Below are 27,523 nucleotides of genomic sequence, written 5' to 3'. Positions count from 1 at the left end.
CAAGAAATAGTTTAGAAATCAAGGAAGTGGGAGTGGGCCTGCAGAGAGAAGGAGAAAGAATCAGTTATGCAGGGAGGTGGCTGGCCAGGGTTACCGGTTTTACTGAGTTTAAATCCCTCTCAGGTCTCCCTAATATATTTTGAAAAAGCAAAAAGCCCGAACTCTGACCACGAACTGGCTGTGCAGGATGGTCTTGCTGGCGCTCACCCTTCTCTCATATGCTGCTCCCTCCTGTCATTATGTCCCAGCCACTGGTCCTTCTCAGGTCCTCAAACAGGCCAAGCTCTTGCCTGCCCCAGGGCCTCCATGCCAGGTGCTCCTTCAGCCTGGAATGTGAGTCTCCCATCCTCCCGTGACTGGCCCCACTGCTCCATTTAAATATCATCTTCTCAATGACCATCCAAACTAAAGGAGCAGCCCTGTCACCCTCTATCACAACACCACTTTTTTTTTTTTTTTTTTTTGCGGTACGCAGGCCTCTCACTGCTGTGGCCTCTCCCGTTGCGGAGCACAGGCTCTGGACGCGCAGACTCAGCGGGCCCAGCCGCTCCGCGGCATGTGGGATCTTCCCAGACCGGGGCACGAACCCGTGTCCCCTGCATCGGCAGGCAGACTCTAAACCACTGCGCCACCAGGGAAGCCCACAACACCGCTTTTTAATTCTCAGCCTAGTGCTTATCCCTATCTGATGTTTTGCTGGCTTGTTTATTTGTATCTGTCTCCGCTACCCAATGAAAATTGAACTCAACGAGGGAAGGAGCGTTTTCTGCCTTCTTCCCTGCTGTATTCCTAGAACTCAGGATAGTGCCTGGCACACAGTAGGTGCTCAGTAAATATTTGTTAAATGAATAAATAGCCAGAAGGATGGGTGGATAGATGGATGGATCCCTGTTAGATACAGAGAGGGATGTCTCAATAAGGCCTCTTTTTCTTGGCACACGTCAGAGGCTCCAGCAACGACTTCAAGACTAATTATGAGGCCAGATCTAGCCCTGAAGTTCACTGTAATGCTTCTTTGTCACCAGGGCCTTACAGCGCCCTGGCTGGGACCAAGGGACTTGGGCACCCTGTGGACAGCCCCTGGTCAGGCAGCCTTCTACAGTGGGAGAGCCAAGGCACAGGGCAGCACATCTGGAGCAGGGCTGGCGAAGAGAATTATGGAATCCAGGGTCCCTGAGGTTTGGGCCTTGGCTGTGAATTCAGGTAGAATTGAGGTTGCAAGCGCAAGGTCAAAGAAGCCACAGCTGATCCCTCCTGCGTCCTCTCAGGGTGTGGCAGTTAAAGCTGGACACCAGCTGGGGCCAGCGGGGAACAGTCCCATTTGGGGACAGTGAGAAGAAGGGACCAGGAGGATGTTTGGGCTGAGCAGAAAAGAGGTGTCTTCCCCCCAAACCACCACCTGTCAGGCTTGGAGATTTTAGCTTTGCACAAACTCTTACATCTTACCCGTGGCGTAAGCTCTGTCCTGGGTTCTGGGGACATACAGGGATGAGGGCATGGTTCCGGGCTGGAGGAGCTCCTGGGAGAAGAGCTATGTAATCACGTGAGTGCGCTGTAAAGCCAATGTGACAACAGAGGCAGATGAAGTCCTGCAGGGACTCAGGGGAGGGAGGGCGTGTGAGAGAAGGCTTTCCACAGGAGGGGACATTTAGGCCACATCTTCACTGACGAGTGAGAAAATGCCACGACCTAGATGGACCAGGAATAAGGGTATCCCAGCAGAGGGACCCTGGGGGTAGCGAGGTACAAACGAGGTAGGGTCTGTGGAAGGAATTGTGAGGAGTAAGGTTTAAGCTTGGGAGGCAGGCTGTGGACAGGTGGGAGATGAGGCCGTAGAGCTGGGCAGAGCCCAGATCATGCTGGGTCTTGTGATTTGCGCCAGAGAGGGCCACAGGGAGGCGTGTGACTAGATGGGCCTTCCTACGGAAGCCAGACGGGGGGAGGGGAGCTAAATGGGGCAGGAAGGTTACAGCCCACACCAGAGGGAACGGTGGTGAGAATGTGGACTAAAGCTGTGGCAGATGGGATGATTTACTGAAGCTTTAGTAATGAAATCAATAGGATTTGAAGACTTGCTGGATGTAGGGAGTGGAAGAGGGAGATATCTACTTCCTTTTCTGGTCTTCTAGCCTGATTTAGGGGGAAAGCAGTGCTGCCCAAATCTAAAAATAGGCAAAGTAGAATGGGGTATCCATGGAAACATCTGTGGCTAGTGCCTGGGAGGGGGTGGCCTGCAGGTATCATTAGATGAGAGCTGTTCTCAGTGAAGGTTGCTAGATCATTGAATTATGCTCTTTTTTTTTTTTTTTTTTTTTGCGGTACGTGGGCCTCTCACTGCTTTGGCCTCTCCCGTTGCGGAGCACAGGCTCCGTACGCGCAGGCCCAGCGGCCATGGCTCAGGGGCCCAGCCGCTCCGCGGCATGTGGGATCCTCCCGGACCAGGGCACGAACCCGCGTCCCCTGCATCGGCAGGCGGACCCTCAACCACTGCGCCACCAGGGAAGCCCTGAATTATGCTCTTGGTCCTTCCCGCTCCAGAAGGCAGAGTTCCGCCCCCGGCCCCTCACCCCACTGGCTACATCAGCCTCCCCATCAGCATTTATCAGTCCCAAAGGGGGAGTTCTGAGATCCTAGCTGGCAGAGCCTTCTAGAGCAGGGGAACCCTCTCCTTTCTCCACTCCACCCTAGAAAAAGTCAACGTTGAGAGGAGCTGGGCTGGGCCGCGCGAGCCTCGCTGCCCCTCCCGTGGTCCTGCAAGAAGAGACCGTGGGTCTGAGGCTTCCTCCTTCCTGCCCAGTGCGGTGACTTGTTGATGTTCTCACAAGGAGGAGGCTGGAATGCGGCTGACTTGGCGTTTCCCAACTCCACCCCCCCGCACAGCTGGCAGGGCCCGGACCCCGCTCCAGATGGCGCTCAGTTGGCCTGCTTGGCTTGGCCCGTGCCTCCAGGCCAGCCCACCTCACCTTGTTTAAAACTGCTTGGGACAGCGGAATTGGGCCCAAGATCTTGGCCAGCGCCAGTTTCCTTGTGGTAAAAGGGGCTGACTCTCCAGCTGTGCGTTGCGGCCGAGGCCCGGCGGGCTGAGGCTGCAGGAGCGACACCGAGAGGGCTGCAGGGGAAGGGTGGCACCTGCCGCCTCTTAATTTGGGAGGAGACTCGGCGGGGCCCGGCCAGTCCAGGGAGGGACCTGGCTCTAGTGGTTTTCCTCATCCCTGGAGACGGGAGGCAACAGGACGGCCACCAAAACAGCCCAGAGGCGGGGCTGACGCCAGCCTTGCACTGTGTCTCTCCACACCTTATCCGAGGAAACCTGGATCCTCTACACACCCATAAGCCCTTTTAATGCAAGTGGAATTGTGTCTGTAGGCAGGCCCGTAGCAAGGACCTGGGCATCGCCGTTAAGTGATCTTAAAGAACCGTCACACTCTCTAACGTAGGGTCCCCAGCCCTGGCCTGATGAGCAGCTCTGAATTCCAGCGGTTCTGATCCCAATTCTGTGAGCCTATGTGAGAGAGAGGCCGGGAGTCTGATGCCAGTGTAACCCTAGAACTGGGAGTGCCAGTTGCCAGTGTTTTTAAAGGATCCTGCTAGAAAGCTGTCAGAGCTGGAGGGCTCGGTGGGCTGTGGCTTTGAGGTCAGGGGTGAATTGTGAGGAGTCCAGCTGTGATGGAAAGGACTCCAGCACAGACTGCTTGAGAGGTTCCTGGAGACTCAGGGAGGCTCTCTTGCCCCACCCCATCCAGCACTCCCCTGGGAAAACCTTAGCTTCTCCTTGGTTAACAGACTTCTCATGTCTTCTTTCACATGTGCCCACCACTGGTTTGGCTAAATCAGGACTCCTGATAGATGTCAGGCTTAACTAGTTCTTGCATGAAGCATGGTAGTTTGGGGACTCGAGGCCGCTGTGAAGCCAGAAACCTCATTTTCAGCGTTTTGAGCCAGATGCCTTCAGTAGTTTTCTTTTTTCTCGTATGCTTTGTTGGAAGCATTAAAACTACCCCCAAGCCCCTCCCAGTTACTGTCTTTTGTCTCACCCGATCTTCTTCCAGAAGGTTCAGACTTATTCTTCGGGGGTCATGGCTGGAGTCTCCTTCCCTCTAGATGAGGGTTCTTAACTTGAGTCCGTGACCTTGGATGAGGTTTAGGGAGTCCATTAAGCCCCTAAAATCTGCAGAGTTCTGGGTGCATGTGCATTTTAGAGAGAGGGGCTATGGCTTTGTTTACGTTTGCTGAGGGTCCATGATCCCACCCCACTGCCCCGCACCCTCGCTAAGAAATTCTTGCCTTAAATGTACTTGGCGCTTGGCCTAGACAAAGCCTTGGCTTCCAGAGTAGGACCCTAGCGCTGCCTAGCTACACATGTGGAGCCTGGCTCTGATGTTTGGGGAGGGGGTAGCATGGGATTCTGGAAGTCAAAGGATTTCAGAAGCAGAGTGCCTCACGCCAGCTGGGGACGGGGGCGGGGAGAGGCAGGCCCACAGGGCAGGCTGCCGGTTGGGGAAGTGCTATAGGGAGGCAGAGGCACTGCTTGCAGGGCCCTCGGGGGACGTCTGCTGGGACGTGTCCTCGGCTGCGGGGTATGGGGGACATACGGGGGGGTAGCAGGCAGAAAGCATGGGCGCTCTGGGCTGGGGAGCTCCTGCTGGGAGTGAGGACGGCAGGAACACAGTTCTCCAGACAAGGAGGCGGGGAAGGGAGGAAAAACGGAGCAGCCCCCAAATGACAGTCACTCTCTGGCATAAGAGGAAACACTTAGAGGCTGTAGCGCGGGAGAAGAGCTGCTTCTTGCTGCAGCCTAGCCCAAGGGAAGGTGCGGGGAGCTCCAGCAGCAGAGTCGCTGAGAACTGGGCGGGCAGGCGGGAGCCCAGGAACACGTGTTGGAGGCAGCAGGCCTCTCCTGGCTGGGCGTCTAGGCGGGATGACCTCATCCCTTCCCGTCTCAGCAAGTGAGGTTTTATTATTCCAGCCTCTAGGTAGACATTACGCTATGCTGAGCCTAAAGGTTAAAGGAGGAGCTGCCTTCGCGGGGGCGTTCTCGTGGCCCCCTCACGGGAGGGGCCGAGGGGGAAGGCCCTCCCCTGGCCGCCTTAGAAAGCCTGGGTGGGAATAGCTGGAGTGTCTCCCCTGGGTCCCTCCCGGCTCTCCTCCCGCAGCTGGGTCCTCCCTCGCGTGTAGGAGAAGGCGAGGGCAGGCAGGGTGCCCTGCGAGGGAGCTGGCCACCCTCCCTGCTGCTCCACGAGCATCCTGATAGAGAATTTTCTGGGGCCCGCCTGGTATACCCTGCAGGCTCGAGAGTGAATGTTGCAGTGCAAGTAGAGGAAGCTTAAAACCACCAAAGAACCATGTACTGGCAGAGAAAACAGTCTGAGCCATGCCTGTTTGAAAGCCCTTCCAAGCCTGGTTTCTATGACAGACCTAGCAGATTCCCCAAGGGCCAGAAGCAGACGGTCCCTCACACCTTCCCCAGGTGCTCCCTGCGCCAGACCTGTCAAGATGAGGTCCTGCTGGCAGATCCACTAATTGTGCTCTCTTGGAATTGGTCCAGGGTGCCCAGGGGGACCTGCCCAAGACTGCAATCCACTTAATTAGGAGTGGGCATTCAACAGGGCTGCTTGGCTTTTTTTTGGTAATGAAACATCTTTTTCCCTAAATGGTGAGGCCACTTGGGGGTTGGGGTAGCGGAGGGAGTTTGCTGGCTCATTCACAGCAAAGGTGTCAGGGATGGTCCCCTCCCTCCCGGAAAGCTCGGCAAACCCTAGAGAAGAACCCCAAGGCACTGGGAAGTGCCTTGAATATTTTTCTTGCCAGGTACAGCTTCAGAGTGTGCTGGCAGGCACTGAATCCCTGGTGTAGGACCCCTGTGTGACAGCGAGCCCCTCTGCCCATGCTTCTCACCCATGGTCGTCACGTAGTCTGTCCCAGTGCCCTGCAGACTAAGTATTTGAACGTGTGGACCTCCCAACCTCAGCCTTAGTCCCCCAACCAAGGGAAAGTTACCCAGGGCTTTAAACAAAAGGGCCTTGACCACATCCAGTCCGTGCCAAGCCCCGGCAGCAGGAACCATGGGACTCGTGTGACTCTGTTCTCCTGGCCAGAGACCCCAGTCACCCCCTCTAGAAGAGACGCATCACTGGCTTCAAAAGTTTCAGCTAGCACCCTGAATCCTTTTGGGGTGAGATGAGGCATGAGTAAATGAGATTGATGGGTGGGCCTTGTGTACGTTACACGTGTAGGCATTGCTGCTGTCACGTTACGGTCGCCACGCATACGTAGGCTGTGCTAGATGCGGTCACCGCTGTGCATCTCGACGCCGGGAAGCTTTCTTGGTTACTGTAGCCCAGTGCTTCTTAGCAGAATCCCCTGGGGGTTGTAGTTAACATGTGGCTTCCTGGGTCCACCCTGGGCCTCCTGTCTTAAAACCTCTATGTGGACAGACTCACGCTTAGTAGGTCTGGACTTGCCAGCTGTAGAACCTCTGTTTGCGTCCATCTCAATTGCCTTCTTTCCTCAATCCTTACCGCACTTGATACCTGATAGGGACGGCCCACAGGAACTTCACACTGACCCGTTGCTGCTCGGTTTCACTTTCTTGGCTCTGTTTCGCGAAGACAGCAGTTTGAAGCCAGGGGCTCTGCCTCCTGCTTTGGAAGCCCTCCCAGGACCTGGACTGGCACTGGGTGGGTGGTGCAGGCTCTGAGCACCCTTTCCCATAGTGACGTTCCTTTGGATGCCAAGTTCACGTGTAACGGGCAGCTTGTGTGGCAGCAACACCAGGCTGGGAGAAGGACAGTTTGGATCCCTGTGGTTTCTCAGGTGAATTATATCCAGCCGATATGTCTTGAGCATCCGTCTTGTATGAGAACGTTGCTGGCTGTGGCGGAGGGGGTGGCGGGCTCACCTACCTGGGGACCTCGAAGAACGAAGTGTCCAGTCTTGCGGCTCAAAGTTGGAAAGGATGGCTTGATTCGGCTGCAGGCTCATGGGGGCTGGGAGGGCTTGGGCTCAGATAAGCCGTTTCTGCCCGGCTGCCGGCAGCCCTGGCGTCTGAGCACGTGGGAGGGAACTGAGGCTGGGCTGGTGGCTCCTGCAGGATCCTGAGCGGTGTGCTTGGGGATGGGGGTGTCTGCCCGTGGCCCAGGTTCTCAGAGCCAGACCCCAGCCACACCCTGGAGGAGCGAGTGGTGCACTGGTACTTCAGCCAGCTGGACAGCAACAGCAGCGACGACATTAACAAGAGGGAAATGAAGCCCTTCAAGCGCTACGTGAAGAAGAAAGCCAAGCCCAAGAAATGTGCCCGGCGTTTCACTGACTACTGTGACCTGAACAAGGACAAGGTCATCTCACTTGCCGAGCTGAAGGGCTGCCTGGGTGTCAGCAAAGAAGGTGAGTGCTCGCCTATGCTCCTGGCCCACTAGGACTTGCCCCGCCCGGGCCCGGGGGCCGAGGGCTCCCCCAGTAGATGAGGTCCCAGGTGCATGTTTATTCAGCTACTTACTGGGAGTGTGTTATGCTTCACGCTAGATGCCTGATATAGTGGAGGAATGGATGGATAAGGTCCCTATCCTTCCACAGTCTATGGAGGAGACATACTAAAGTACTTACATACCTTGTGGTAAGTGCTATGAGGGTGTATTAGGATAGGCCAGGCTGCGGTGACAAGTAGAACCACACGTGTAATGGCTCAGCTCAGCACAGTGAGTATTAGTTCATCTTGCCCGTATAGTAGTTCACCACGATTCCAGGTCCTAGGGGGGTGTGTGTGTGTATGGTGTATGCAGGGGAAGGAATAGGAGTGGGGATTGCTTCGTGTGCAGTCACTGAGATTCAGGCTGAGAATGACTCTGCCGTCTTTATTACGTGGCATCCAGGGTCACCCTGGGGCTCTTCTCCCTTCCCAGCCAGCCAGATGGCGTAAAGCCTGGAGCAGTGCCTGTGGTGGGGGGTTGACGGGCCAGTCCTGGAAGTGACACACATCACCTCTCCTATTTCACTGGCTTGAACTCGGTCACTAGACCACACCCCACAGTAAGGAAGGCTGGGAACCCAAGAAGAGGAGGAGAGTGTGAATTCTGGTGGACACCTAATGATCTCTGTCACAGTGGAGCAAGTGCAGAGTATTGTAGGAACCTACGTAGGGCACCCCCATCCGCTCAGGGGCAGACGGGCTTGGAAAACTTTGGGAAGGAGGTGATGTCTAGACCAGGGGTCAGCCAACTGTGGCCCATGGGCCCAATCTAGTCCACGGCCTGTTTCTGTACAGCCTGTGAGCTGAGTGGTTTTTCTATTTTTAAAGGGATGTAATTTTCAAAAATGAAGCATATACAACCGAGACTATTGTATATTGTACATGACCACCAAAGCTAAAATACTTACCAGCTTGTCCTTTACGGATAAGTTTTCTGCCCCTGCTCTACAGCAATCCCTGAGCAATGAGTAAGAGGGGGCCAAGCAGAAAGATCAGGGGAGGGAAGGGTGTTCTGAGCTGAGGCAAATGAAGAGTGAAGCTGCAGAGGTGAGGGAGGAGAGCTCTAGAGGAGCTGAAGGAGGTCAGTGTGACTGAGATGCGTGTTTGAAGATGGAAGGGGAGGGGAAGGGGTAGGAGGCAAGGTGAGAGAGTTTCAGCTCTACAAGGGCGGTGGGGAAGCTGTTGAAGGGATTCAGTCAGAGACACAAGAGCGTCAGTTTTGCTTAAAAATTATTCTGGTGCAGTGTGGGAAATGGATTGGGGATAAGCAAGGCAGAGCCCCCGGTAGGAGGCTGTGGCTGTCCAGACAGGAGGTGATGGAGGCCTGAGTTATGAAAAACCCCGTAGGGGATGCAGAGTAGTGGGTAGAGGTGACTAGGTAGACCTGCAGGCCCTGGTGACTGAGTGCATAGAGGGATGAAGGTTGGTTTGGGCAACTGGACAGTGGGTCCATTCACTGAGATGGGCAACGTGGGAGGAAGAGCCGAGCGGGTGCAGGGGGACAGGGAGGGTGACGAGGATGGCTTGGATGTGTCAAGTTGGATGCACCCAAAGAATTAGAGGGTCTGTAGTGCCAGTGAAAGGTCTGGGCTGAAGATACCAATGCGGGTGGTGCTGACTTATTTGAAATGGAAGCTTGGGAAATGCTGAGATTGCCTTGGAGGAAACATGAGGGCTTTTCCTCGTTCTAACCCTTGTTTGACAGTGTAAACCCAAAAGGTAGCTGGGGAAGTGGCTGAGTTACCATGAGGTACCCAGTCTCGGGACCTGCCCGCTCCATCACTGGGTTCTGGCCTTTGTTCTGGGGCGTGTGGCCCTGGGTGAGTGACCCCTGTCTGATGAGGATGCCTCTCTGTGTTCCCACGACTCTGAGTCCCCAGGACCCTGCCTTGGCCACAGACTCGTTCTTTCACCCAAGTACAAACTACTCAGCCATCCCGGGTTTCAGTGTTTTCATCGGGAAGATGGAAATAATCATAATATCCACCTCATAGGGCTGTTGTGCTGATTCACTGGGACAGTGAGTCAAAGCAGTTGTCATAGTGCCTGAGACATTGAAGGAACTCTGTGGAAGTTCAATATTACTATTCTCCTCCGTAAGATTATTGCCGCTGTCAGAAGCCTTATCACACTGCATTTGCAGTTCAGTTCCTGATTCTCCCCTGCAGCTCCCCTGTAGCTGTGGGTGTGCCTTCTCAATTTCTAACCTCAGGCAGAGTACACGGCGCCCAGTAACAGTGCAGTAGATCCTTGTCAAATGATGAAGGGATAGGAGAGGGATTGTCCTGTATGGTGACATTACGCTTTGGCATTTGGAATCTGTGCCCATTTCTCAGAGCACAGCCTGAGGGCCAGTATTGGAAAGAGACTACCCAGTGTTAGTATAGACCCCAGGCCCACCCAGGAGCACTTCTGGGCTCAGTGGGGTTGGAATCACAGAGCTCTGTAGCCCCTCTGCCCTCAGCCCCCTTCCTGTGCTGGTAGTTCAGGTCTGTGCAGCACACAGCGGCCAAGGGGAGGCTGAGTGTGGTGACCTCGGGTCCACCGAGCTCAAGGAGGCCTCCCGGCTGTCCTCTGAAGCTTTGTGGGGCACCAGGTGCACAGAACCCAGAGGAAGCATCCAGGCCTGACACTTACTAGCTCTGTAATCTTTAGCAAGCTACCCAAACTCTCTGAGCCTCAATTTCCTCATCTGCAAAATGGAGACGATAGCATCTGCCTCACAGATTTGGTGTGGTTTAACAAGCTGGTGCCTGTGAAGGACTTAGCTCAGTACGTGGTTAGTGGTGAATGCACAAAAGAAATTAGGAGTAGTAGAGTAACGCACCCCCAGGCTGCCGGCAGCTTCGCAGGGTCCCTCTCCTGTGCGGAGCAGCAGAAAAGCCACTTGGGTAGATGGTATGTAGGGAATGGAGCAGATGTTGGTCATCTGGTGTTGTGCAGCGCCCTCTGGTGGGCTGAAAGGGGCTTGCACACCAAGTTGGGGGCAGAAGTCGGGTGTGGGGAAGACACAGAGTTTGGGGGTGAATGTAGCTTTGGGTGTGAGGGACTGAATTTTCGGGAAATGCCCCATGAACACAGGCATTTTTACCAACCGGATTGCTCACTGGGGAGCTAAATTCTCTGCACAGTGTTCTCAGGGCTGGTCTTTCTTAACTGGCCCTTCCCAGCATATAAAGCACCATCATCAGGATTACTGTCACCACCCTGTGAAGCAGGCAGGCTGGAGCCGAGTTCTTCCATTGAAAAAAGTTGCCAGCTCTCCCGATGAATTGCCCAAGGATGGAGCTGCTCCGGGCTCGGACCTTTTCTCTCCCCTGCCTTCCTTGGTAGTTAAGAGCATGATTCTGGAAGCAGACAGGTCTGAGTTTGCTTCACCACGTAAAAGCTATGCCATCTCCAAGCCTCAGTTTCATCCTCATAAGATGGGGATAATTTGATTGATTTATTAGAACCACATACAGTTGCTCTGAGGAGGAAGCAATATTTGGGTGAAGGGATTCGTGCGGTAAGCCTTCAGGGTGAGAGCTGGTTACCGCTGGCTGTATGTTTTCTCTCCTGAGTCTCAGCCTGGTGGGTGGGACTATCTGAGGTCCTCTGTACGTGTAGATCCTGTCACCCCTGAGAGAAGCAGCTGCTGGCTGGAGCAGATGAAAGGTGGGATTCAGGGCCTGGCAACCTGGCTCACCTCCCACCCGCCTGCCTTCGGCTTGTCCCGCTATCTTTCCAAGTTTGTTTTCTCATCCGTGACATTGGATATACCAGTATCTACCCCTCACCCCACCCCACCCTGTGTTCTGTCTTTTTTCTCAGGGCTTAAGGAATGTTAGTGTCAGTTGGGGGCGGTTGAGCTGAGGGTGGGCGTGTATCCCCACAGCACGTTACACTCCTCCAAGCGCTGAGGGTGGGCGTGTATCCCCGCAGCACGTTACACTCCTCCAAGCCCTTTCTCCGTGGCTTCAGTTGATTCTCCCTGTGAGAGGCACAGCAGAAGCAGCGCAGCTGTGGTCCTAATTCCTGCTCCACAGTCTGCCCCAGAGGGGTTAAGGGCCGTGCACAAAATCACACAGCCTCCAGGGCCCACGTGGAGCTGGCCCAGCTCTTGGTGTGCCTGCCGTGCAGCTCCCCGCTCCTCCCTTAGGAGATCTGGGCCCTGCAGAGCCTCCCAAACCGATCGGCACCCTATGGGGCGGTGGGTGTTCGCAGAACAAGCCTTGGACCTCCGTTAAGCTCCTCAGCTGCTCTGAGCATCAGTTTCTGGATTTGTTAAGTGAAGGGGCTGGACCAGATGATGGCTAAGATTCCTTCCACCTGACCTTCTGCGACTGGGAGAGCCAGGACCCAAGAAGGTTATGCAAATGTCCATCAGCACTAAAGCCCCTCTCAGCTAGTGAGGGGGCCCTGGCCTTAGGGAAGAAGGACTGTGTTTAAAGGTGTTGGCTAACAAGGGGTATACCCGGGTAGAACAGGAAGCCTGGCCACACAATCTCTGGCTCTTCCCCAAGTGCCCTCTTCATTCTGGGCGCTAGAGGGGCCAGGGGCCCAGGTATAGAAGAAGCCCTACCAGTTCTCTGGGTCAAGGCCACTCAAGCATCCTAAGTTCCTGTTTTGGCATCTTCCCCCAGGGAAAATGATCAGGCAAAAACCCATTCAGTAAGTTGCCTTCTTTCTGGGGTCCTTTCTATGGGCCCCCTGATGCAGCTTCGGTAGTGCAGCGGAGTGTTGGGATTGGCCAAGTTACTTGGACTCCCATGTTCGATTTGTTTGCTGAGGACACAAGAGAAAGATTAGTTAGTGCTACAAGGATCCTACCATTCCCACCTATAAACGAGCACCTACCACTTCCGCCCCAGCCCCAGGTTGAAAGGCTGGCATCCGGGAGTAGGATGGTTTGTACAGAGTGCACGCCCCCCAACTGTGTTTACTGGGCAAAACCTAGTTCTCTGGAATGGCAGCCTCATTTTGTTGCCACTGTGATGCCTCGTGGTGGCAAAGATGGGCTGGTGAAACATGGGCTTGTCTGCAAGTCCAGGTTACCTGTGTCCCACGCAGCCCCGTATTTAACAGCAGGTAGAAAAGCCTGCTCCGGTGAGGAAATGGACATGTGTAGCTGGATTGCTCGTAAACCCAACCCTAACGTCTCACTTATACCTCCCTTCTCAGTAGGACGCCTCGTCTAAGGAGCAGAAAACCAAAGGGCAGGTGGAGAGACCAGGGAGGCAGGATGGATCACCAGACACCTGACCTTGGATGCTGCCCACAGCCCAGCCACATCCCATGTAACATGAGTGGTGCCCACCGTGTTTGCACTTTTAATAACTCTTACTTGTGTGTTTTCTTTTTGGTTTCATTTTTAAACACCAATATCTAATACCACGGTGGGAAAAGGAAAGGGAAGAAAGACTGTTTGTTCTCTTCTATTGTTAAGGTTTTGGATCTGCTACTGACAACGTTTAGGGTTCTGAGGGGGTGAGGGTCTTGTTGGGACTGAGAAGAAAGAGATTTATATACTGTATATAAATATATATGTAAATTGTATAGTTCTTTTGTACAGCCATTGGCACTGCTGTCTGTTTATTCCCCTCCCTGTTCCTGCTCTGGGCTGTGAGGGCTCTGGACCCACGGGCCAGCTTTCTGGAACCCAGAACTCCATCCCCAGCCCGCTTGGATTCTGTTTGGAGAACGACCCCTGTGGTTAGAGCGCAGACTCCATTAGTTCTTTCCTAGTGGGAGGAGGGCACCGCCTCCTGCTGTGTCTGTCAGAGCTGGCAAGTCACTTGGCAGTTGACCCTCTCAAGGGAGGCTGGGTGTGGGACAATGTGAGGGGCCCCTGAAGGGAGGGCTCCCGTGCCCATGTGTTCCTGCCATCCGGATCCCCAGGTGGCCCTGACCCCGTGGGTGCACAGTGTCCTGGTGGCCCACTGAGCAAATTGTCCTCCAAGGATTTGCGTGAGGGTCAGTTGAAACACTTCCACCCATGTTTAGCATCTCCTCCACGTAACGCATGAGAAGGGAGCCAAAGAAGGAAAAGACACACAGAGGGGCCTTTTATTTAGTAGCTGTTTAGTATCTGAGCAGCGGAGGGAAGAGGACAGAAGGCCTGCCCTGGTGAGTGCAGCACCCACAGGAGGCTTCTCACCTCCTGCAAACCCACGAATGAGGCTTCCTGAGACAGCTCCCAGGGCCAAGGTCAGACTAGGCTTTTACTTCCACTCTCCTCTATCTCCCCTTGCCATCCTCTGGTCATCATAAGCCTGAGGGAAGAGTTGTGTTGGTCACCTTGTTGGAAACTCAGCCTTTTTTTCCCAAAACTCAGTACTGAGGTTCTTCCTTTTCCCTTAAATGCTCTTAAAGGCTTCCAGGCTTGAGGCCAATTCCAGAGCAGAGCTCATCTCGGGCCTCCCACTTCTGCCCTCGCCTAGAAGTGCAGAGATAATAACCCAGCTATGGGGAAATCCAGGCCTAGCTTTCCACAGACGTTTTACTGTGATTCCAGCGTGGAATCCAATGTGCTGGGCAGCCTTCGGGTCAGATGCCAGCTTCTTCTGCCCGGGTGACCATGCCTATCTGACAGTCATCAAAGAGCAACACGTGGCACTTAGCCCCCCTTCCATGAGCAGGCGTGGCAGCAGTGAGGGAGGCTGGGTAGTAGCCCAGGACTGGTGCCCCTATGGCTTGCTTTTGGAAATCTGGCCACATCTCATGCATCTCGTACCCCATCCCGGTATCCCATCCTCTGACTGAAGAAGGTTCTTGCTGTCTGGGTGAAAGTCCCAGAGGTTGTGTTAGGGTGACTGGAGGCCCCATCCCAGCACGGTAAGGTGGAAGGGGAGCCCTAGCCCATTAGTTTGGACCAGAAAGCTCAGCGTGCTGGAACCGGATGGACTTTCCAGGAGACCCCAGTCCCCTACTCTGGCCAGGAGGAAGCACCTCCTTGTAGAAAATCAGACTCTCCCCTGGGCATCTTCTCTCTCACACATATGTGGAGGCTGTGTTCTGTGGTTTTCCTTTGTGAGGAGGGAGGGAGACTATTTGTAGCTTGTTTTATAAAAAATAAAAATGAGTCAATCTTGGTGGCTGTTGCCTCTTTCTTTGGGTGGCTTCCTCTGATGGAAAGGTTTCATTTCCTTAAAAGGCTAGTTGTTTTCTGTGGCCCGGGTGCCCTCCACTCTGACCTTGGGAAGTCTGAGGTGCTAGATGGGAAAGGAACCCCAAAGTGGCCGATAGGTGGCGCCACACTTTGCGGTTAGGACGTCGATGCCCTGGGCCCTCACCTGCAGTGTTGGTGCCCTCTTTGTAATTCTCCCTCTTGCCCTCACAAGGAAGGTAGGGGATGTTGGTGGTGGTGCTTTTGGGGCAGGGCTGGGGGTAGCCCATTCTGTGGCTTCAGGCTGGGGGGAGTGGGCGTTGTGGCCATCATCCTTATCACAAGACCCCAGGCTGGAAAGCAGCCGTAGACAGGGAGCAGGCCCCTATGAGGGTCACACCGTCCGTGCCCCACTTTTGTGGGACACATGTTCAGGTCACATATTCAGGTCGAGGCTGCTGGCCTGCTTGGCATTGCTGGAGGCCTTCAGCGTGGACATCGCAGCAGAGATGAGGCTCTAGATTGTGTCTGTTGTTATGGGGCGTCTTTTCCCTTTGTATCCCACCCCTGCCCACACGCAGCTGTCCCTGGATGTGGCTTCCTCACCAGTCTCTTTTTGTCACCTCTGTTCCCTTGTCCTTTGCAGGTGAACAGATGATAACGCCCCTGAGAAATTCTCCCCTAGCCTCCTTCAGCTTTTTCCCGGGAAAGGATGTCAGCCTTTGAATGGGGTCATATAGGTCCCCCTTCTCTAGTGCTGACACTGAGCTGCTCTGTCCACGGGCCCTGAAATACTTAATACTCACTCCAGCCCAGTGCTACTGGCGTCATCAATCCCATTTCACAGGTGTGGACACAGACTTGGGAGCTCGGTGACTTGCTGGGTTCCACCCAGCTGGGAAAGGCAGAGCTGGGTGTCACCCTAAGATCTTCCTCTCCAGGTCTGGAGCTCTGCCCACTGCCCAGATGCCTTCCTGGAGGGGCTAGAACAACAGCTTTCTCCCTCCTTAACCCCGGGTGGCTGCATTCAGCTGTGAGTACACTTTTTTCTCTGCATAGTTTAGAGTCTTATTAAAAACCACTAATTTGTAGAGGTCTCTCATGGGCTTCAGGGATTTGGGGAAGAGAAATAAGGGAGGTATTTGCCCATGCAGGACCTCATTGGGAGACTTGGGGTTGACCTAGCCTCCAGTAGAGAGATCCAGGCTGATGTGAGAAGGGGGCAGAGCCAGCCTGCAGCCCCACTCAGCCTTCCTCTGCTTTCTCCAGAGACAGGAGGGCCATTCCCAGTAGCGGTCAAGGAGAAGTGAACGGTAGGTCCATCCTGTTTCTTCCTTCACCAAAAGTCTCCTGAGCCATGCTTGGCCTCTGTGGGGAGGGGAAGACTGGGGACGTTGTCAAGAGATGACTTGGGACTTCCCTGGCGGTCCAGTGGTTAAGACTCTGCAGTTCCAATGCAGGAGGCGCAGGTTTGACCCCTGGTCAGGGAACTAAGATCCCAAATGCCGCACAGCACGACCAGAAAGAAAGAAAAAAAAAAAAAAAAGAGAGAGAGGTGACTGCTGCTGGGGCCAGGCATCTTGCCAGGGCCCCTCAGATGCCATCAGAGGAGGGGCTTCCAGGCTGGTACTCACCCCTGGTTCCCCAGGGGATCTGGGTGGGATGGGAAGCTGGCAGCACCAGAGCCCTTGTAGAAAAAACCCAGAGAGAGAGCCAGCCTGCTCATCCGGCCATTTACTCCCAAGTTCCTGAATGACCCACAGGTGTGCCCACCAAGGAGGCTGAGGAGCTTCCCGGCAACCTGATCTTCTGGTCTGTGGCATTTGACTTTTTTTTTTTTACTTGTACAAGCGGTGACAGGTGAAACTTGACCTTTTTCATGCAGTACCACCAACTCAAGCCCTCATTCCTATGGCCTGGATCACGACTCTCCTTTCTGTGAGTTTCCTGAATCAATACAGGGAAGCGTCATGACCTTGGTTATATGCCTGCCAATGAATGCCTGTGCTAGGTGTGTGACACAGGTCTGGCTCATCCCTTACACTCTTCTATGTCACCCCAGCCAACACCTCATCGGTGTAGCCTCATCCCTCCCACTGTCTGCATTGCTTCCCTTCTTCCCTCAGCTTTGCTTCCCTTCTTCCCTCAGCTGCTCTGTGAAGGTCCTCTTGCCTGGGGTCTTCGTAGCAAAGCTTTGTACTACAGCTAATGGTGCCCCATCCTGTATGTGACACACCCAACCAGGGCAACCTTGTTCATCCACACGCTTGGTGGTGGAGGGGCACTGAATACTTGGATGTGGTGTCTTCACTGGTTGATGGGCACATTGGTGAATTACCCATAAGAATCAGGAGAGACCAGGATGAGATGCAGTAACATACATCCCCCGCACCCTTAAATCACAAAGCTATTCTTCTCCCTCCTGGAACATATCCATCATACGTCAGCAGGGGGCGCTGCTCTTCATCAGGGACCCAGGTTGAGGGCGGCTCCATTCTCCATGCTCTCGGAGGCAAAAAAAAAAAAAAAAGCGGGAGGGGGCAGGGAGAACATGCTAAATTGTACCCTTGTTCTTAAAGTTTCCATCTGGAAGTGACGTCACTTTGTTCACATCTCAATGACTACAGCAAGTCGCATGGTCCCATCTAGCTCAAAGGCAGTTGGTGAGTGGCCAGAAGGAGAATTAGAAATATTTGGTGAACAGCTCTGATGACTATCACAATGTAGATTATCTTTGTGTTTTCCATATTGATGAAAAAAGCTGCAATTTTTACGTTGTCCAAGAATAAAAAGACTTGCTTTTCACAGTTTACATGGTGCATTTTACGTCTATTATTTCTGACAGATCTATCCCATTTACGGTAATTACCGTTCTCCCCGTCGTTGGAAAAGCAGAGGGTGAATGCACCTTCCCTCCTGTGAGCTCCCCCCACCCCACCTGGGAGCTAAGTCTCAGGTAACTGAGGCCCTGGAGTAACTAGCCATGCCCCCAGTGCTTGAGAACTTGGTGGGGCGTCAAGTAACGCTGGGTGAAAGCAGTTGGGGAATAGCGGTACCCTGGGGTACAGATGTGAAACTTTCCCTCTGCAGTCATCGCTTTCACTGTGCTCCTCTGCATATCCTCCTTCCTCCGTGTAGGGGATCCCTTAGGACAACTTGGGCAGTTCCCATAACTTCCTGGTTACTTCAGGTATTTACAAGCTCAGTTCCAGCCAATGACAAAGCTTCAGTCTCCAGCTTGATTTAGATACTCCTCCCCTCCTTGCCCTGGCACAGTCGTTAACTGGCTTGGAGGAGAGAGCAGTGGGGCTTCGGTCAGGCTCTGAGACAATGCGTCCTCCACTTTATCCTGATGCAGCTCTCCTGAGATGATGGGGTAGGGAAGAGGGAAAGGAACACCGTGGCGGCCTCCTAACAGACAACAGTTGTGGTCCTCTCCATTCATTGTAGCAGCTTCTCAGGTTAGCGCTACTTGCCCTCTCTGTAGCAGATGCTCAAATACTGGTCCTCGTATGGAGCCCACGCCGGGTGTGGGTAGGGCCCCCCACTGCACAGGGCCTTTATGTGGGAAGTCCAGCTCTGGCTTGACCTTTTCCACACTTCCCTACAGCAATATACCCCGTGTCCACTTTGCTCCGAGGACCCTGCCTTGGGTTTTGTACCTGAATTATGGCTCGCACCTGGCTCCCTGCTGGGGTGTCCATTCACCCGTGGGAGACTTACACATCCTTCCTGTACCAGTTGATGGGGTGCAGGTCGACCCTCAATGGCTCCTCTCGGCTCTGCATCTCTCCCTCTTCTCCCCTCCCTGCTTCACTAGGTAGAGGGCACTGATCAGCAAATCTGCTGCGTCACAGATGCCCAGTTGGGAAAGGAGATGTCAGGCCAGCAGCCAGCTTAAATCCCCACGGACAATTCTCTCAGAGCCTCCCTGATTTTTCAGCTTCAAGGAGGGGAGGAAGCCACCCAGAGTTTCTTGTCTCTCTCCTTCCGCTCTCTCCCCCCAACCTTCTTTTATAGAATGGGATGGGGAAGGGTGGTTAGTTACAAAGCTATTTCAAGTATCATGCCCTCTTTGGGGAGGGTATCAGGCCCTAGCTGTTGTTCTTTATGATATGGGATACTTTGCATCTCTTTTTTCTTCATTTTGGGTCCTTATCACCAATTCCGGGAAAGTAGAAAATGTTCTCCCCTCAAAGTCCTATTATGGTGGGTTTAGTGATAGATTCAAGGGAAGATGATCCCAGAGAGAATCTCCCAGTAGCTCCAACTCCAGGCCCAGGGACCTTCCGGCTCCCACCATCTCAGAGCCCTAATGGGCCTGCCGTCCTAGACAACTTTGCCCTCGGGGCGTCAACCCCAGGACCAGGTAAGACTCCAGGTGACCCACTCACCTCCACTCCTCCCACAGGCCTCTGTGCTGTATAAATACATCTCCTAAATTCCCATGAGTGGCCCATTTCTGTTATTCTTTAACCCCCTGTGATACTGACCCAGAGGAAGGAGTTGGAGCTTTTTAAGGGGAGTACTTTTAGACATGTGCTATGTAGCTGCAAACAGAAACCCCAGGTTTTTCAGTCCCCCATCCTTTCCACCGCCCAGTGTTTAGCAACTCTCTTCTCTAAGCATCCCTCCTCCCCATTAAAGACACGAACTCTGCTTTCTGAGGGGTCACCCTTGAGACCCAGGTCGAGCCATGCGGGGCAGAGCTGACTCCAGAGTATTTAATTTGACCCCATTGAACCTAGGTCCCTTTAAAATCCTTGGCCGGATGTGGAATGGCCTGGTGGAGACCAGGACCCAGCAGAGCTCAGTGACCAGAGGAGGTCTACTGACTTGAGGCAGGAGGTTTGGGAAAGCTTTGCAGCATTCTCCTTGGGGAGGGTAGTGGGGAGTCAGCGGGAGATGGTGGGGAGGACCCCTGGGAGGCAGCAGGAGCCCAGCTGAGGTGAGATGTCAGGGTCTGTGTAGACCTTAGTGCACCTGGTGTTGTAAATTTCCCAGGGTCCTGGACTTAGAGTCAGAAGGTCAGCTTTTCATCCTGGTTCAGCCACTGGGCTACCTTTGGCTTCAGGTAACTCCCTTCACTTTTCACAGACAGATCCTTTCTGTCTGGGCTCTTTGCTCTTCTGTGCACAGCTAAACAGGTCCTGCACTGCAGGAGGTTTGTGCGTTTCAGGGGATGAGGAAGCACACCAAATGGGAAGACACGCTGAGGGTCCAGAGCGTGAAGCGGGGCCGGTGCAGAATGGGGAGATGAAACAAATGCACCTTTAGGGAGTGGGACAGGAGTTAGAAAGCCTCCTTGGAGGGGATCCACATTATGGGGCTGTGATTGGCAGCAAAGGAAGAAAAAATACGAGAAGATGTGTATGCTTTAGAGAGGAAAGAAAATGCAGACAGACCAAGAGGTAAAGCGATGTGCAGGGGGAGGGGGAAGAGAGACAAGAGGGAAATCAGGAGCGGCTGAGAGAGCCGTGGGGAAGGGTCAAGGCTGATTAAACAGCCAAGATGTGGAGAAAGGACAGCCTCTTCAGTAAGTGGTGCTGGGGACACTGGACAGCTACATGTAAGAGTATGAGATTAGATCACTCCCTAACACCACACACAAAAATAAGCTCAAAATGGATTAGAGACCTAAATGTAAGGCCAGACACTATCAAACTCTTAGAGGAAAACATAGGCAGGACACTCTATGACATAAATCACAGCAAGATCCTTTTGGACCCACCTCCTAGAGAAATGGAAATAAAAACAAAAATAAACAAATGGGACCTAATGAAACTTCAAAGCTTCTGCACAGCAAAGGAAACCATAAACAAGACCAAAAGACAGCCCTCAGAATGGGAGAAAATATTTGCAAATGAAGCAACTGACAAAGGATTAATCTCCAAAATTTATAAGCAGCTCATGCAGCTCAATAACAAAAAAACAAACAACCCAATCCAAAAATGGGCAGAAGACCTAAATAGACATTTCTCCAAAGAAGATATACAGATTGCCAACAAACACATGAAAGAATGCTCAACATCATTAATCATTAGAGAAATGCAAATCAAACCTACAATGAGATATCATCTCACACCAGTCAGAATGGCCATCATCAAAAAATCTAGAAACAACAAATGCTGGAGAAAGTGTGGAGAAAAGGGAACACTCTTGCACTGCTGGTGGGAATGTGAATTGGTACAGCCACTATGCAGAACAGTATGGAGGTTCCTTAAAAAACTACAAATAGAACGACCATATGACCCAGCAATCCCACTACTGGGCATATACCCTGAGAAAACCATAATTCAAAAAGAGTCATGTACCAAAATGTTCACTGCAGCTCTATTTACAATAGCCAGGAGATGGAAACAACCTAAGTGTCCATCATCGGATGAATGGATAAAGAAGATGTGGCATATATATACAATGGAATATTACTCAGCCATAAAAAGAAATGAAATTGAGCTATTTGTAATGAGGTGGATAGACCTAGAGTCTGTCATACAGAGTGAAGTAAGTCAGAAAGAGAAAGACAAATACCGTATGCTAACACATATATATGGAATTTAAGAAAAAAAAATGTCATGAAGAACCTAGGGGTAAGACAGGAATAAAGACACAGACCTACTAGAGAATGGACTTGAGGATATGGGGAGGGGGAAGGGTACGCTGTGACAAAGCGAGAGGGAGGCATGGACATATATACACTACCAAACGTAAGGTAGATAGCTAGCGGGAAGCAGCCGCATAGCACAGGGAGATCAGCTTGGTGCTTTGTGACCACCTAGAGGGATGGGATAGGGAGGGTGGGAGGGAGGGAGACGCAAGAGGGAAGAGATATGAGAACATATGTATGTGTATAACTGATTCACTTTGTTATAAAGCAGAAACTAACACACCATTGTAAAGCAATTCTACTCCAATAAAGATGTAAAAAAAAAAAAAAAGAGCCAGGATAGGCTGAGTTCGGGGGGGGGGGGGGAACTATGGTGGGGAGGGGACGTGTGAGAGGAATGAAAGGCCTGGGGGAGGGGTGGAGGAAGACGGGTTGGGAAGAATGAGACACCTCAAACTGGAAAAACAAACTAGAAGTTGGCTGAGGTGTCTCTGCTGGGTTGCTGGTGTTTGAGGTTTTCACACTGGTGACTAAGGAGGGCTGCAGGGCAGCGTGTGGCTATTTTAAGTAATTTCAGAATAGACTCTCAGGAGAATGGCAACTGCTCTGGAAATCTGCTAGAGAGATCGTTCCAGACTCAGCTCAGGTCTCTGCTGAATCCAGGCTCCTGGACACTTCCACTTGGGTGTCCCACAAGCCCCAAAAACTCAATATAACTAAAACTGGGCACGCCATCTCCACCCACCTCTCCTCAGTGCCAGGCACACCAGCCAGCCACTGCCCCAAGCCTGGGACCCCAGAGCCCTGCTTGCTTCCTCCCTACAATGTCCTCCCTTCCTTGTCCATCCAGTCCGTTGCCGTGTCCTGTGAACTCCCCCTCTTAATTCTCTCTCCCCTGGGACCTCCTCTCCCCGCCCCCCCCCCCCCCCCCACTGCCACCATTCCATCTGCTTCCTTCAGTGGTCGATAGTTGTAAATGGTCTCTGGTCTCCCCTCCATCCACTCCCCACCTCAACCATCCTCCACGACACAGACAGCTCAGACTGAGCTAATGAAAAGGCAAATCAGATCATGTTACCCTCCTGCTCAAAGTCCCTCAGTGGGGGGATACTGAATTGTGTCTCGTCCACAAATTCATACGTTGAAGCCCTAACTTCCAATGTGACTATATTTGGAGATGGGCCCTTTAAGGAGGTAATCAAGGTTAGAAGAGGTCATAAAGGTGAGGCCCTGATCCAATAGGACTGGTGTCCTCATAAGAAGAGGAAGAGATACCGGAGATCTCTCTCTGTGCCCAGAGAAAAGGTCATTTGAAGACACAGTGAGAAGGTGACCGTCTGTAAGTCAGGAAGAGACACCTCCCCAGAAACCGACCCTGTCAGCACCTTGATCATAGACTTCTAACTTCCAGCACTGTGAGAAAATAAATTTCTGTTGTTTAAGCCACCCAGTCTGTGTTATTTTGTTATGGCAGCCTGAGCAGACTAATACAATAGATTTGGAGATGAATATAGTTGCCTTAGTTTAGCCCACAAAGCTAAATTTCTTGATCTGGTTGTGATCTTCAACCACTCCTCCCATACACACTCTCCTGAAAATTGTGCACATCTCATTGTTGTGATGCTGGCACGACACACTGGTGTACGTCCAGTTAAGCCCTGCTGCTTTCACATTCAGTCCACTCTTCAATCGTGTACATTACACCACTCCGTGCCCCACGCTGTTCAGTGCCTTCACTTCTCATGCCTTCTCCTGGGGCAACGATATCAATACTAACATAAATAATGAGAAATCTACTAGGCAGTGAGATGCATAGATTATATCAGTTATATATTTTAATCCCCCAAACTCTAGAGGAGGTAAAAGTACTTAATTATGTAATGGACTGAAAAACATGAGACTTCAGCACCTTAGATGACATAGCCAGGGTCACTCTGCTGGTGATATGACAGCAGAACTTGAACCCAGGTCTCCACAAATAAGCCGCCGTCTTCTCTCCATCACTTCTCCATACAGCGTTGCCAAACTGCCTGGGATGTGTGTCCTCACGTGTCTTCCTTGTATAGCTAATTATGTCTTGTCCTTCTAAACTTGGCTCACCCAGTCTGACTCTTGCTGCTTCCTCCTGAATTCTCCTAAACCACCCTGATCGTACCCTAGCTATGCCCCTGAGCTTTCAGGAGGAATACAATGAAATCTGCAGTCACTATTTTAGCATCTTTTCTTAATTTGTCACTGGGGAGTGGTCAATGAAAATCCTTGAGTTGGTGAAAAGATTTTGCTTGTTTGATATTTTAAAATTACAATGAGGTATTACCTCACATTGATCAGAATGGCCATCATCAAAAAGTCTATGAATAATAAATGCTGGAGAGGGTATGGAGAAAAGGGAACCCTCCTACCCTGTTAGTGGGAATTAAATTGGTGCAGCCACTATGGAGAACAGTATGGCGGTTCCTTAAAAAACTGAAGATAGAGTTATCGTATGATCCAGCGATCCCACTCCTGGGCATATGTCTGGACAAAACTATAATTTGAAAAGACACACGAACCCCTATGTTCATAGCAGCACTATTTACAATAGCCAAGACATGGAAGCAACCTAAATGTCCATCGACAGATGAATGGGTAGAGATGATGCGGTATGTATACACAATGGAATACTACTCAGCCATAAAAAGAATGAAATAATGCCATTTGCAGCAACGTGGATGGACCTAGAGATTATCCTACTAAGTGCAGTAAGTCAGACAAAGACAAATATCATACGCTATCACTTATATGGGGAATCTTAAAAAATGATACAAATGAACTTGCTTACAAAACAGAAATAGACTCACAGACATAGAAAACAAACTTAAGGGATTTGGCCATAGTGTTTCTGCTAACATCTTTCACGATCTCAGAGTGCCTTATCTATTGCCATGATATCTTTTTAACACAGCCTTTCATCAGAGGCACTGGTCTTAGCACATTTCTTATCACTCAAAGGTGGCTGTCTTGACATAATATTGGAATGACCTCTTGCAGGCTCAATTATAGCACCAGTTAGGAGATAATACCTTGTGAGGTTGGGATGCTATCCCACCGAATGCAGTGTATGCTTTAAATTGGGGGCCAGTATACAGTGCTGACTTCTTCTAGACAGGATGCATAGGTCTGAGGATCAAGGAGTAGAGGTGGGGTGACCCCTCTCATCATTATGCCCAATAATCCTCTTGAAGAATTTTACTTTTTGCCCCTACAACCTTGGGCTCAGTAGGTCTGGAGGTCGTAATGCCTCACGGAGAAATGCCTCCACCAGGGAACACAGTTATGGTTCTGATGATTTAGAAGCTGAACATACTCTGTAGCCATTTTGGATTATTTATGCCAAGAAGCTAACAGGCAGAAGAGATCACTGAGCTGGGCAGGGAGATTATCCCAGTTACTTAGGGGGGAACTGGGCTGCTACACAATGAGAGTTAGAAGGACTGTGTTTGGAACCTCGGGATTCATTGGGGCTGCCTTTTCATACTCCATTTCCTGAGGGTGCTGATCAATGAAAACCTGGAGCAATGCACCAAGAATTCAAATTCTGTGGGATGAAGTTTTGAGTATTCACACCAGGTATTCACACCACTTCATCCAGCTGAAGTGCTAGCTGAGAGTAATGGGACATGGAATGTTTGGGGAAAGATGACAGCATGACATAGTAGAAGGTGTGTGTGCAGCGACTACCATTTACTAGTAGTAGCAATTCTGTACTAAGTCTTACTCTGTAAGACAGGTGTAATATTTTTTGGTGACCAACCATCCCTATTTCCCAGGACTGAGGGGTTTCCTAAAATATGTGAATTTCAGTGCTAAACCCAGGAAAGTCCTGGAGAAACCAAGACAAGTCATCCTATTTATGCTCCTAACTTTCTTCTTCAACACTATGAAAGTAAACAATGCTTGTCTTACACACCCAACAGGTGCATATTCAGTTAATAAGCAGTGACTTTGAAATCTGGTGGACCTATGTAGTTAAGTCCTGCTCTGCCACTCACTTGCAGGATAACCTTGGCCAGACCACGTGGCTTCTCCCAAGGCTTCACCTCCTTCTGCAAGCCCTCAGGTATTTCTGTCCACCATGACCAACTTTACTATTAGCATGAAAGACTCTATATGGGCTGTTGTCCCTTTCTTTGTCACTCTTTCTTTGATGCCAGACGTATCTGCCCCACTTCTCCAATGTTCCAAGGGGCTTGCTTGACCTGGGGGTCTTGGTGCCCCTTGGCCATCCCTCTAAATCTTAACCTCTGTGCCCCATGCAGTCTGAGGAGCTAGAGACCTGTTCCTGCTACAGAAGCAAGACCATGGAGAGCTTCTCTCCACTTCCGTGGAGCCTGCCTGGACCAACATATAGAGGGACGGTATGTTGGATGAAGTGGCCTGAGGCCGTCCATCACCACCACCCCACCCTGAATACTGACAGTCCCCTGGAACATGTCAGACCCTGATAGCACCAGCTGTAAGGGATTTTACCACAAAACATTAATGTGAGATGAAAGGAATATTTCCAGAGTACATGCTAGGTATAGGGCACTATGGTAACTGCCTTGAAAAATCGTTCATTTAACCTTTGCAACAGCTGTATGTCTGGATTGGAGAAACTGAGGCTAAGGGAGGTTAAAGTACTTGTTTAAAAATCCCATGAAAGGTAAAAGTGGTATAACTGGGATTCAAACCTCACAGAATACTGGAGGTTAGCACCAACACGTGGAAGGCCAAAATGCAAAACCCAGACCTTGACCCCATAGCAGGTGTCACATGCATAAATGGCTCCAGGGACCAGGAGGTCCTGTGAATGAAAGTGGCAGGCTGGGTAGGGACTCTGGTGAATCGAGAACATAAAGCCCGTCTACATGGGGTGACCACTGATCAGCTCCATTGGAGCGTTGCCATGAGGGAAAGCCCACGCAGTATGGCCAGAGAAGCCCAAATCCAGAATTTTACACAAAATGTTTGTTTTAAAACACTGACAAGCCTGCTGCCTCGTGTAGAAGAAAGTCACCTGCTGACTGGGACCATTCTCACTGGATTATTACGTGAGTGAGAAATGCACTTTTCATTTTGCTCAGCCCTGACATACTGGGGTTTCTTTATTATAGCAGCTAACATTGCTCTAAGTAATAACTGAGTCAAGGGGATGGGAACGCTGCAGCTATGCCAGGAAAAAAATGCTGAAAATGACATGTGCACCACGGCTGGCCGTGTCTTTTTCACGCTAATAGGCCGTGGAGCCAATGGATTGCAAATGGACATCTGCTGTGCTCCGTCTAATGAGGTTGACGGGCAGTTTGATTACACACACACGCACATGCACACACACACACTGCTCTTGTATATATATTCTAGCATCTCAGTGTTAAAGGTAGAAGTAATGGGCTTCAGAGGCCATCTATTAAAATCTTATTTGTAGTTCAGGAAGCTGAGAGGAGGTGGCCTGGCTCAAGTCCACAGAACTAGTCAGGGGTGGCATCTCGACTAGTATCAGGTCCTCAGATTCCTCTTCCTCATTCTCTGTGGTTCATCCCAGCTTCTCTCTTGACAAAGCCTAACATCTGGATAACCCAGAAATGACCCACAAAAGGGGGAAGATGGGGAGGAATCGATTTCTTGATTCTGCATCTACCGTTTCATCGGCTGAAGGGCGTTTTTCATGATCAACTTTGTGGCTGGCAAAAAATTGAGTCTTCCAGCCACGTCCTTCTCCCGGACTGCTTTTTTGGTGTTGTTTTGTGTCCTTTGGGACGCTATCCTCTAGCCGTGACAACTCTTGTTAACCCATGACCCCACCAGCCCCTGATTCACCCCTGTGCCTTCGAGCATGCCGTTTCTTCTCGAATGTTCTTCACCACCAAGCCCCCTCAACAAGTTAAATCACTACTTATTCTCCCTTCAAGATCCTACCTAACTGTCCCATTCTCTGTGAAGCCTTCTTCAATTCTTGCAGGCTGAGTCAGTGTTTCTTTCTGTCATGTCCCTGTGATGCCCTGTCTATGCCATTCTTTGACCACTCATGGCACAGAACCGTAATTGTTCTTCACACCTTGATGGCTCATGTGCTTCATAGCCTTCTTCCCGTCACTTAGCTTTCGGAAAGGGTGACAGTACAAACAACGTGGTCGCCACCCTCCTCTCCTTACCTGAGTTGTTCGGACCAGGAGTGGACACAGGACACAAAGTAATCAGGCCGCGGCACCCCAACCCCTTTGACACAGCCTTCTACAAGGGTTCTGCCTTTGGGGACTGGCCCTTTGGGGATGGAAAATTGGCCACATTTTCTCCATTGAACCCGCACTCAGATTTAAAAAGGGACGCTCTAGTTCTTTGTGGG

General features: G+C 51.5%; 1 protein-coding gene across 3 annotated transcripts in view; it reads left to right on the top strand.

Annotated features, from left to right (window-relative positions):
* Positions 1 to 14,538, top strand: part of SMOC1 (SPARC related modular calcium binding 1) — a 151,280-nt gene extending 136,742 nt beyond the window's left edge. For 2 of the 3 annotated variants that reach the window (XM_033850994.2, XM_033850996.2), the window contains exons 11-12: positions 7,139 to 7,383; positions 12,629 to 14,538. In XM_033850994.2, the coding sequence (XP_033706885.1) occupies positions 7,139 to 7,383; positions 12,629 to 12,645 (262 nt within the window). In that variant the 3' untranslated portion in view covers positions 12,646 to 14,538. The remainder of the gene's footprint in view (positions 1 to 7,138; positions 7,384 to 12,628) is intronic. The other variant, XM_033850995.2, reaches the window with a different exon arrangement.
* Positions 14,539 to 27,523: the final 12,985 nt, after the last annotated feature.

This window comes from Tursiops truncatus, chromosome 2, assembly GCF_011762595.2.
Source record: "Tursiops truncatus isolate mTurTru1 chromosome 2, mTurTru1.mat.Y, whole genome shotgun sequence".
Lineage (NCBI taxonomy): Eukaryota > Metazoa > Chordata > Mammalia > Artiodactyla > Delphinidae > Tursiops > Tursiops truncatus.
The sequence above is the reverse complement of the archived record's forward strand: the minus strand, read 5'-3'. Positions and strand labels throughout refer to the sequence as shown.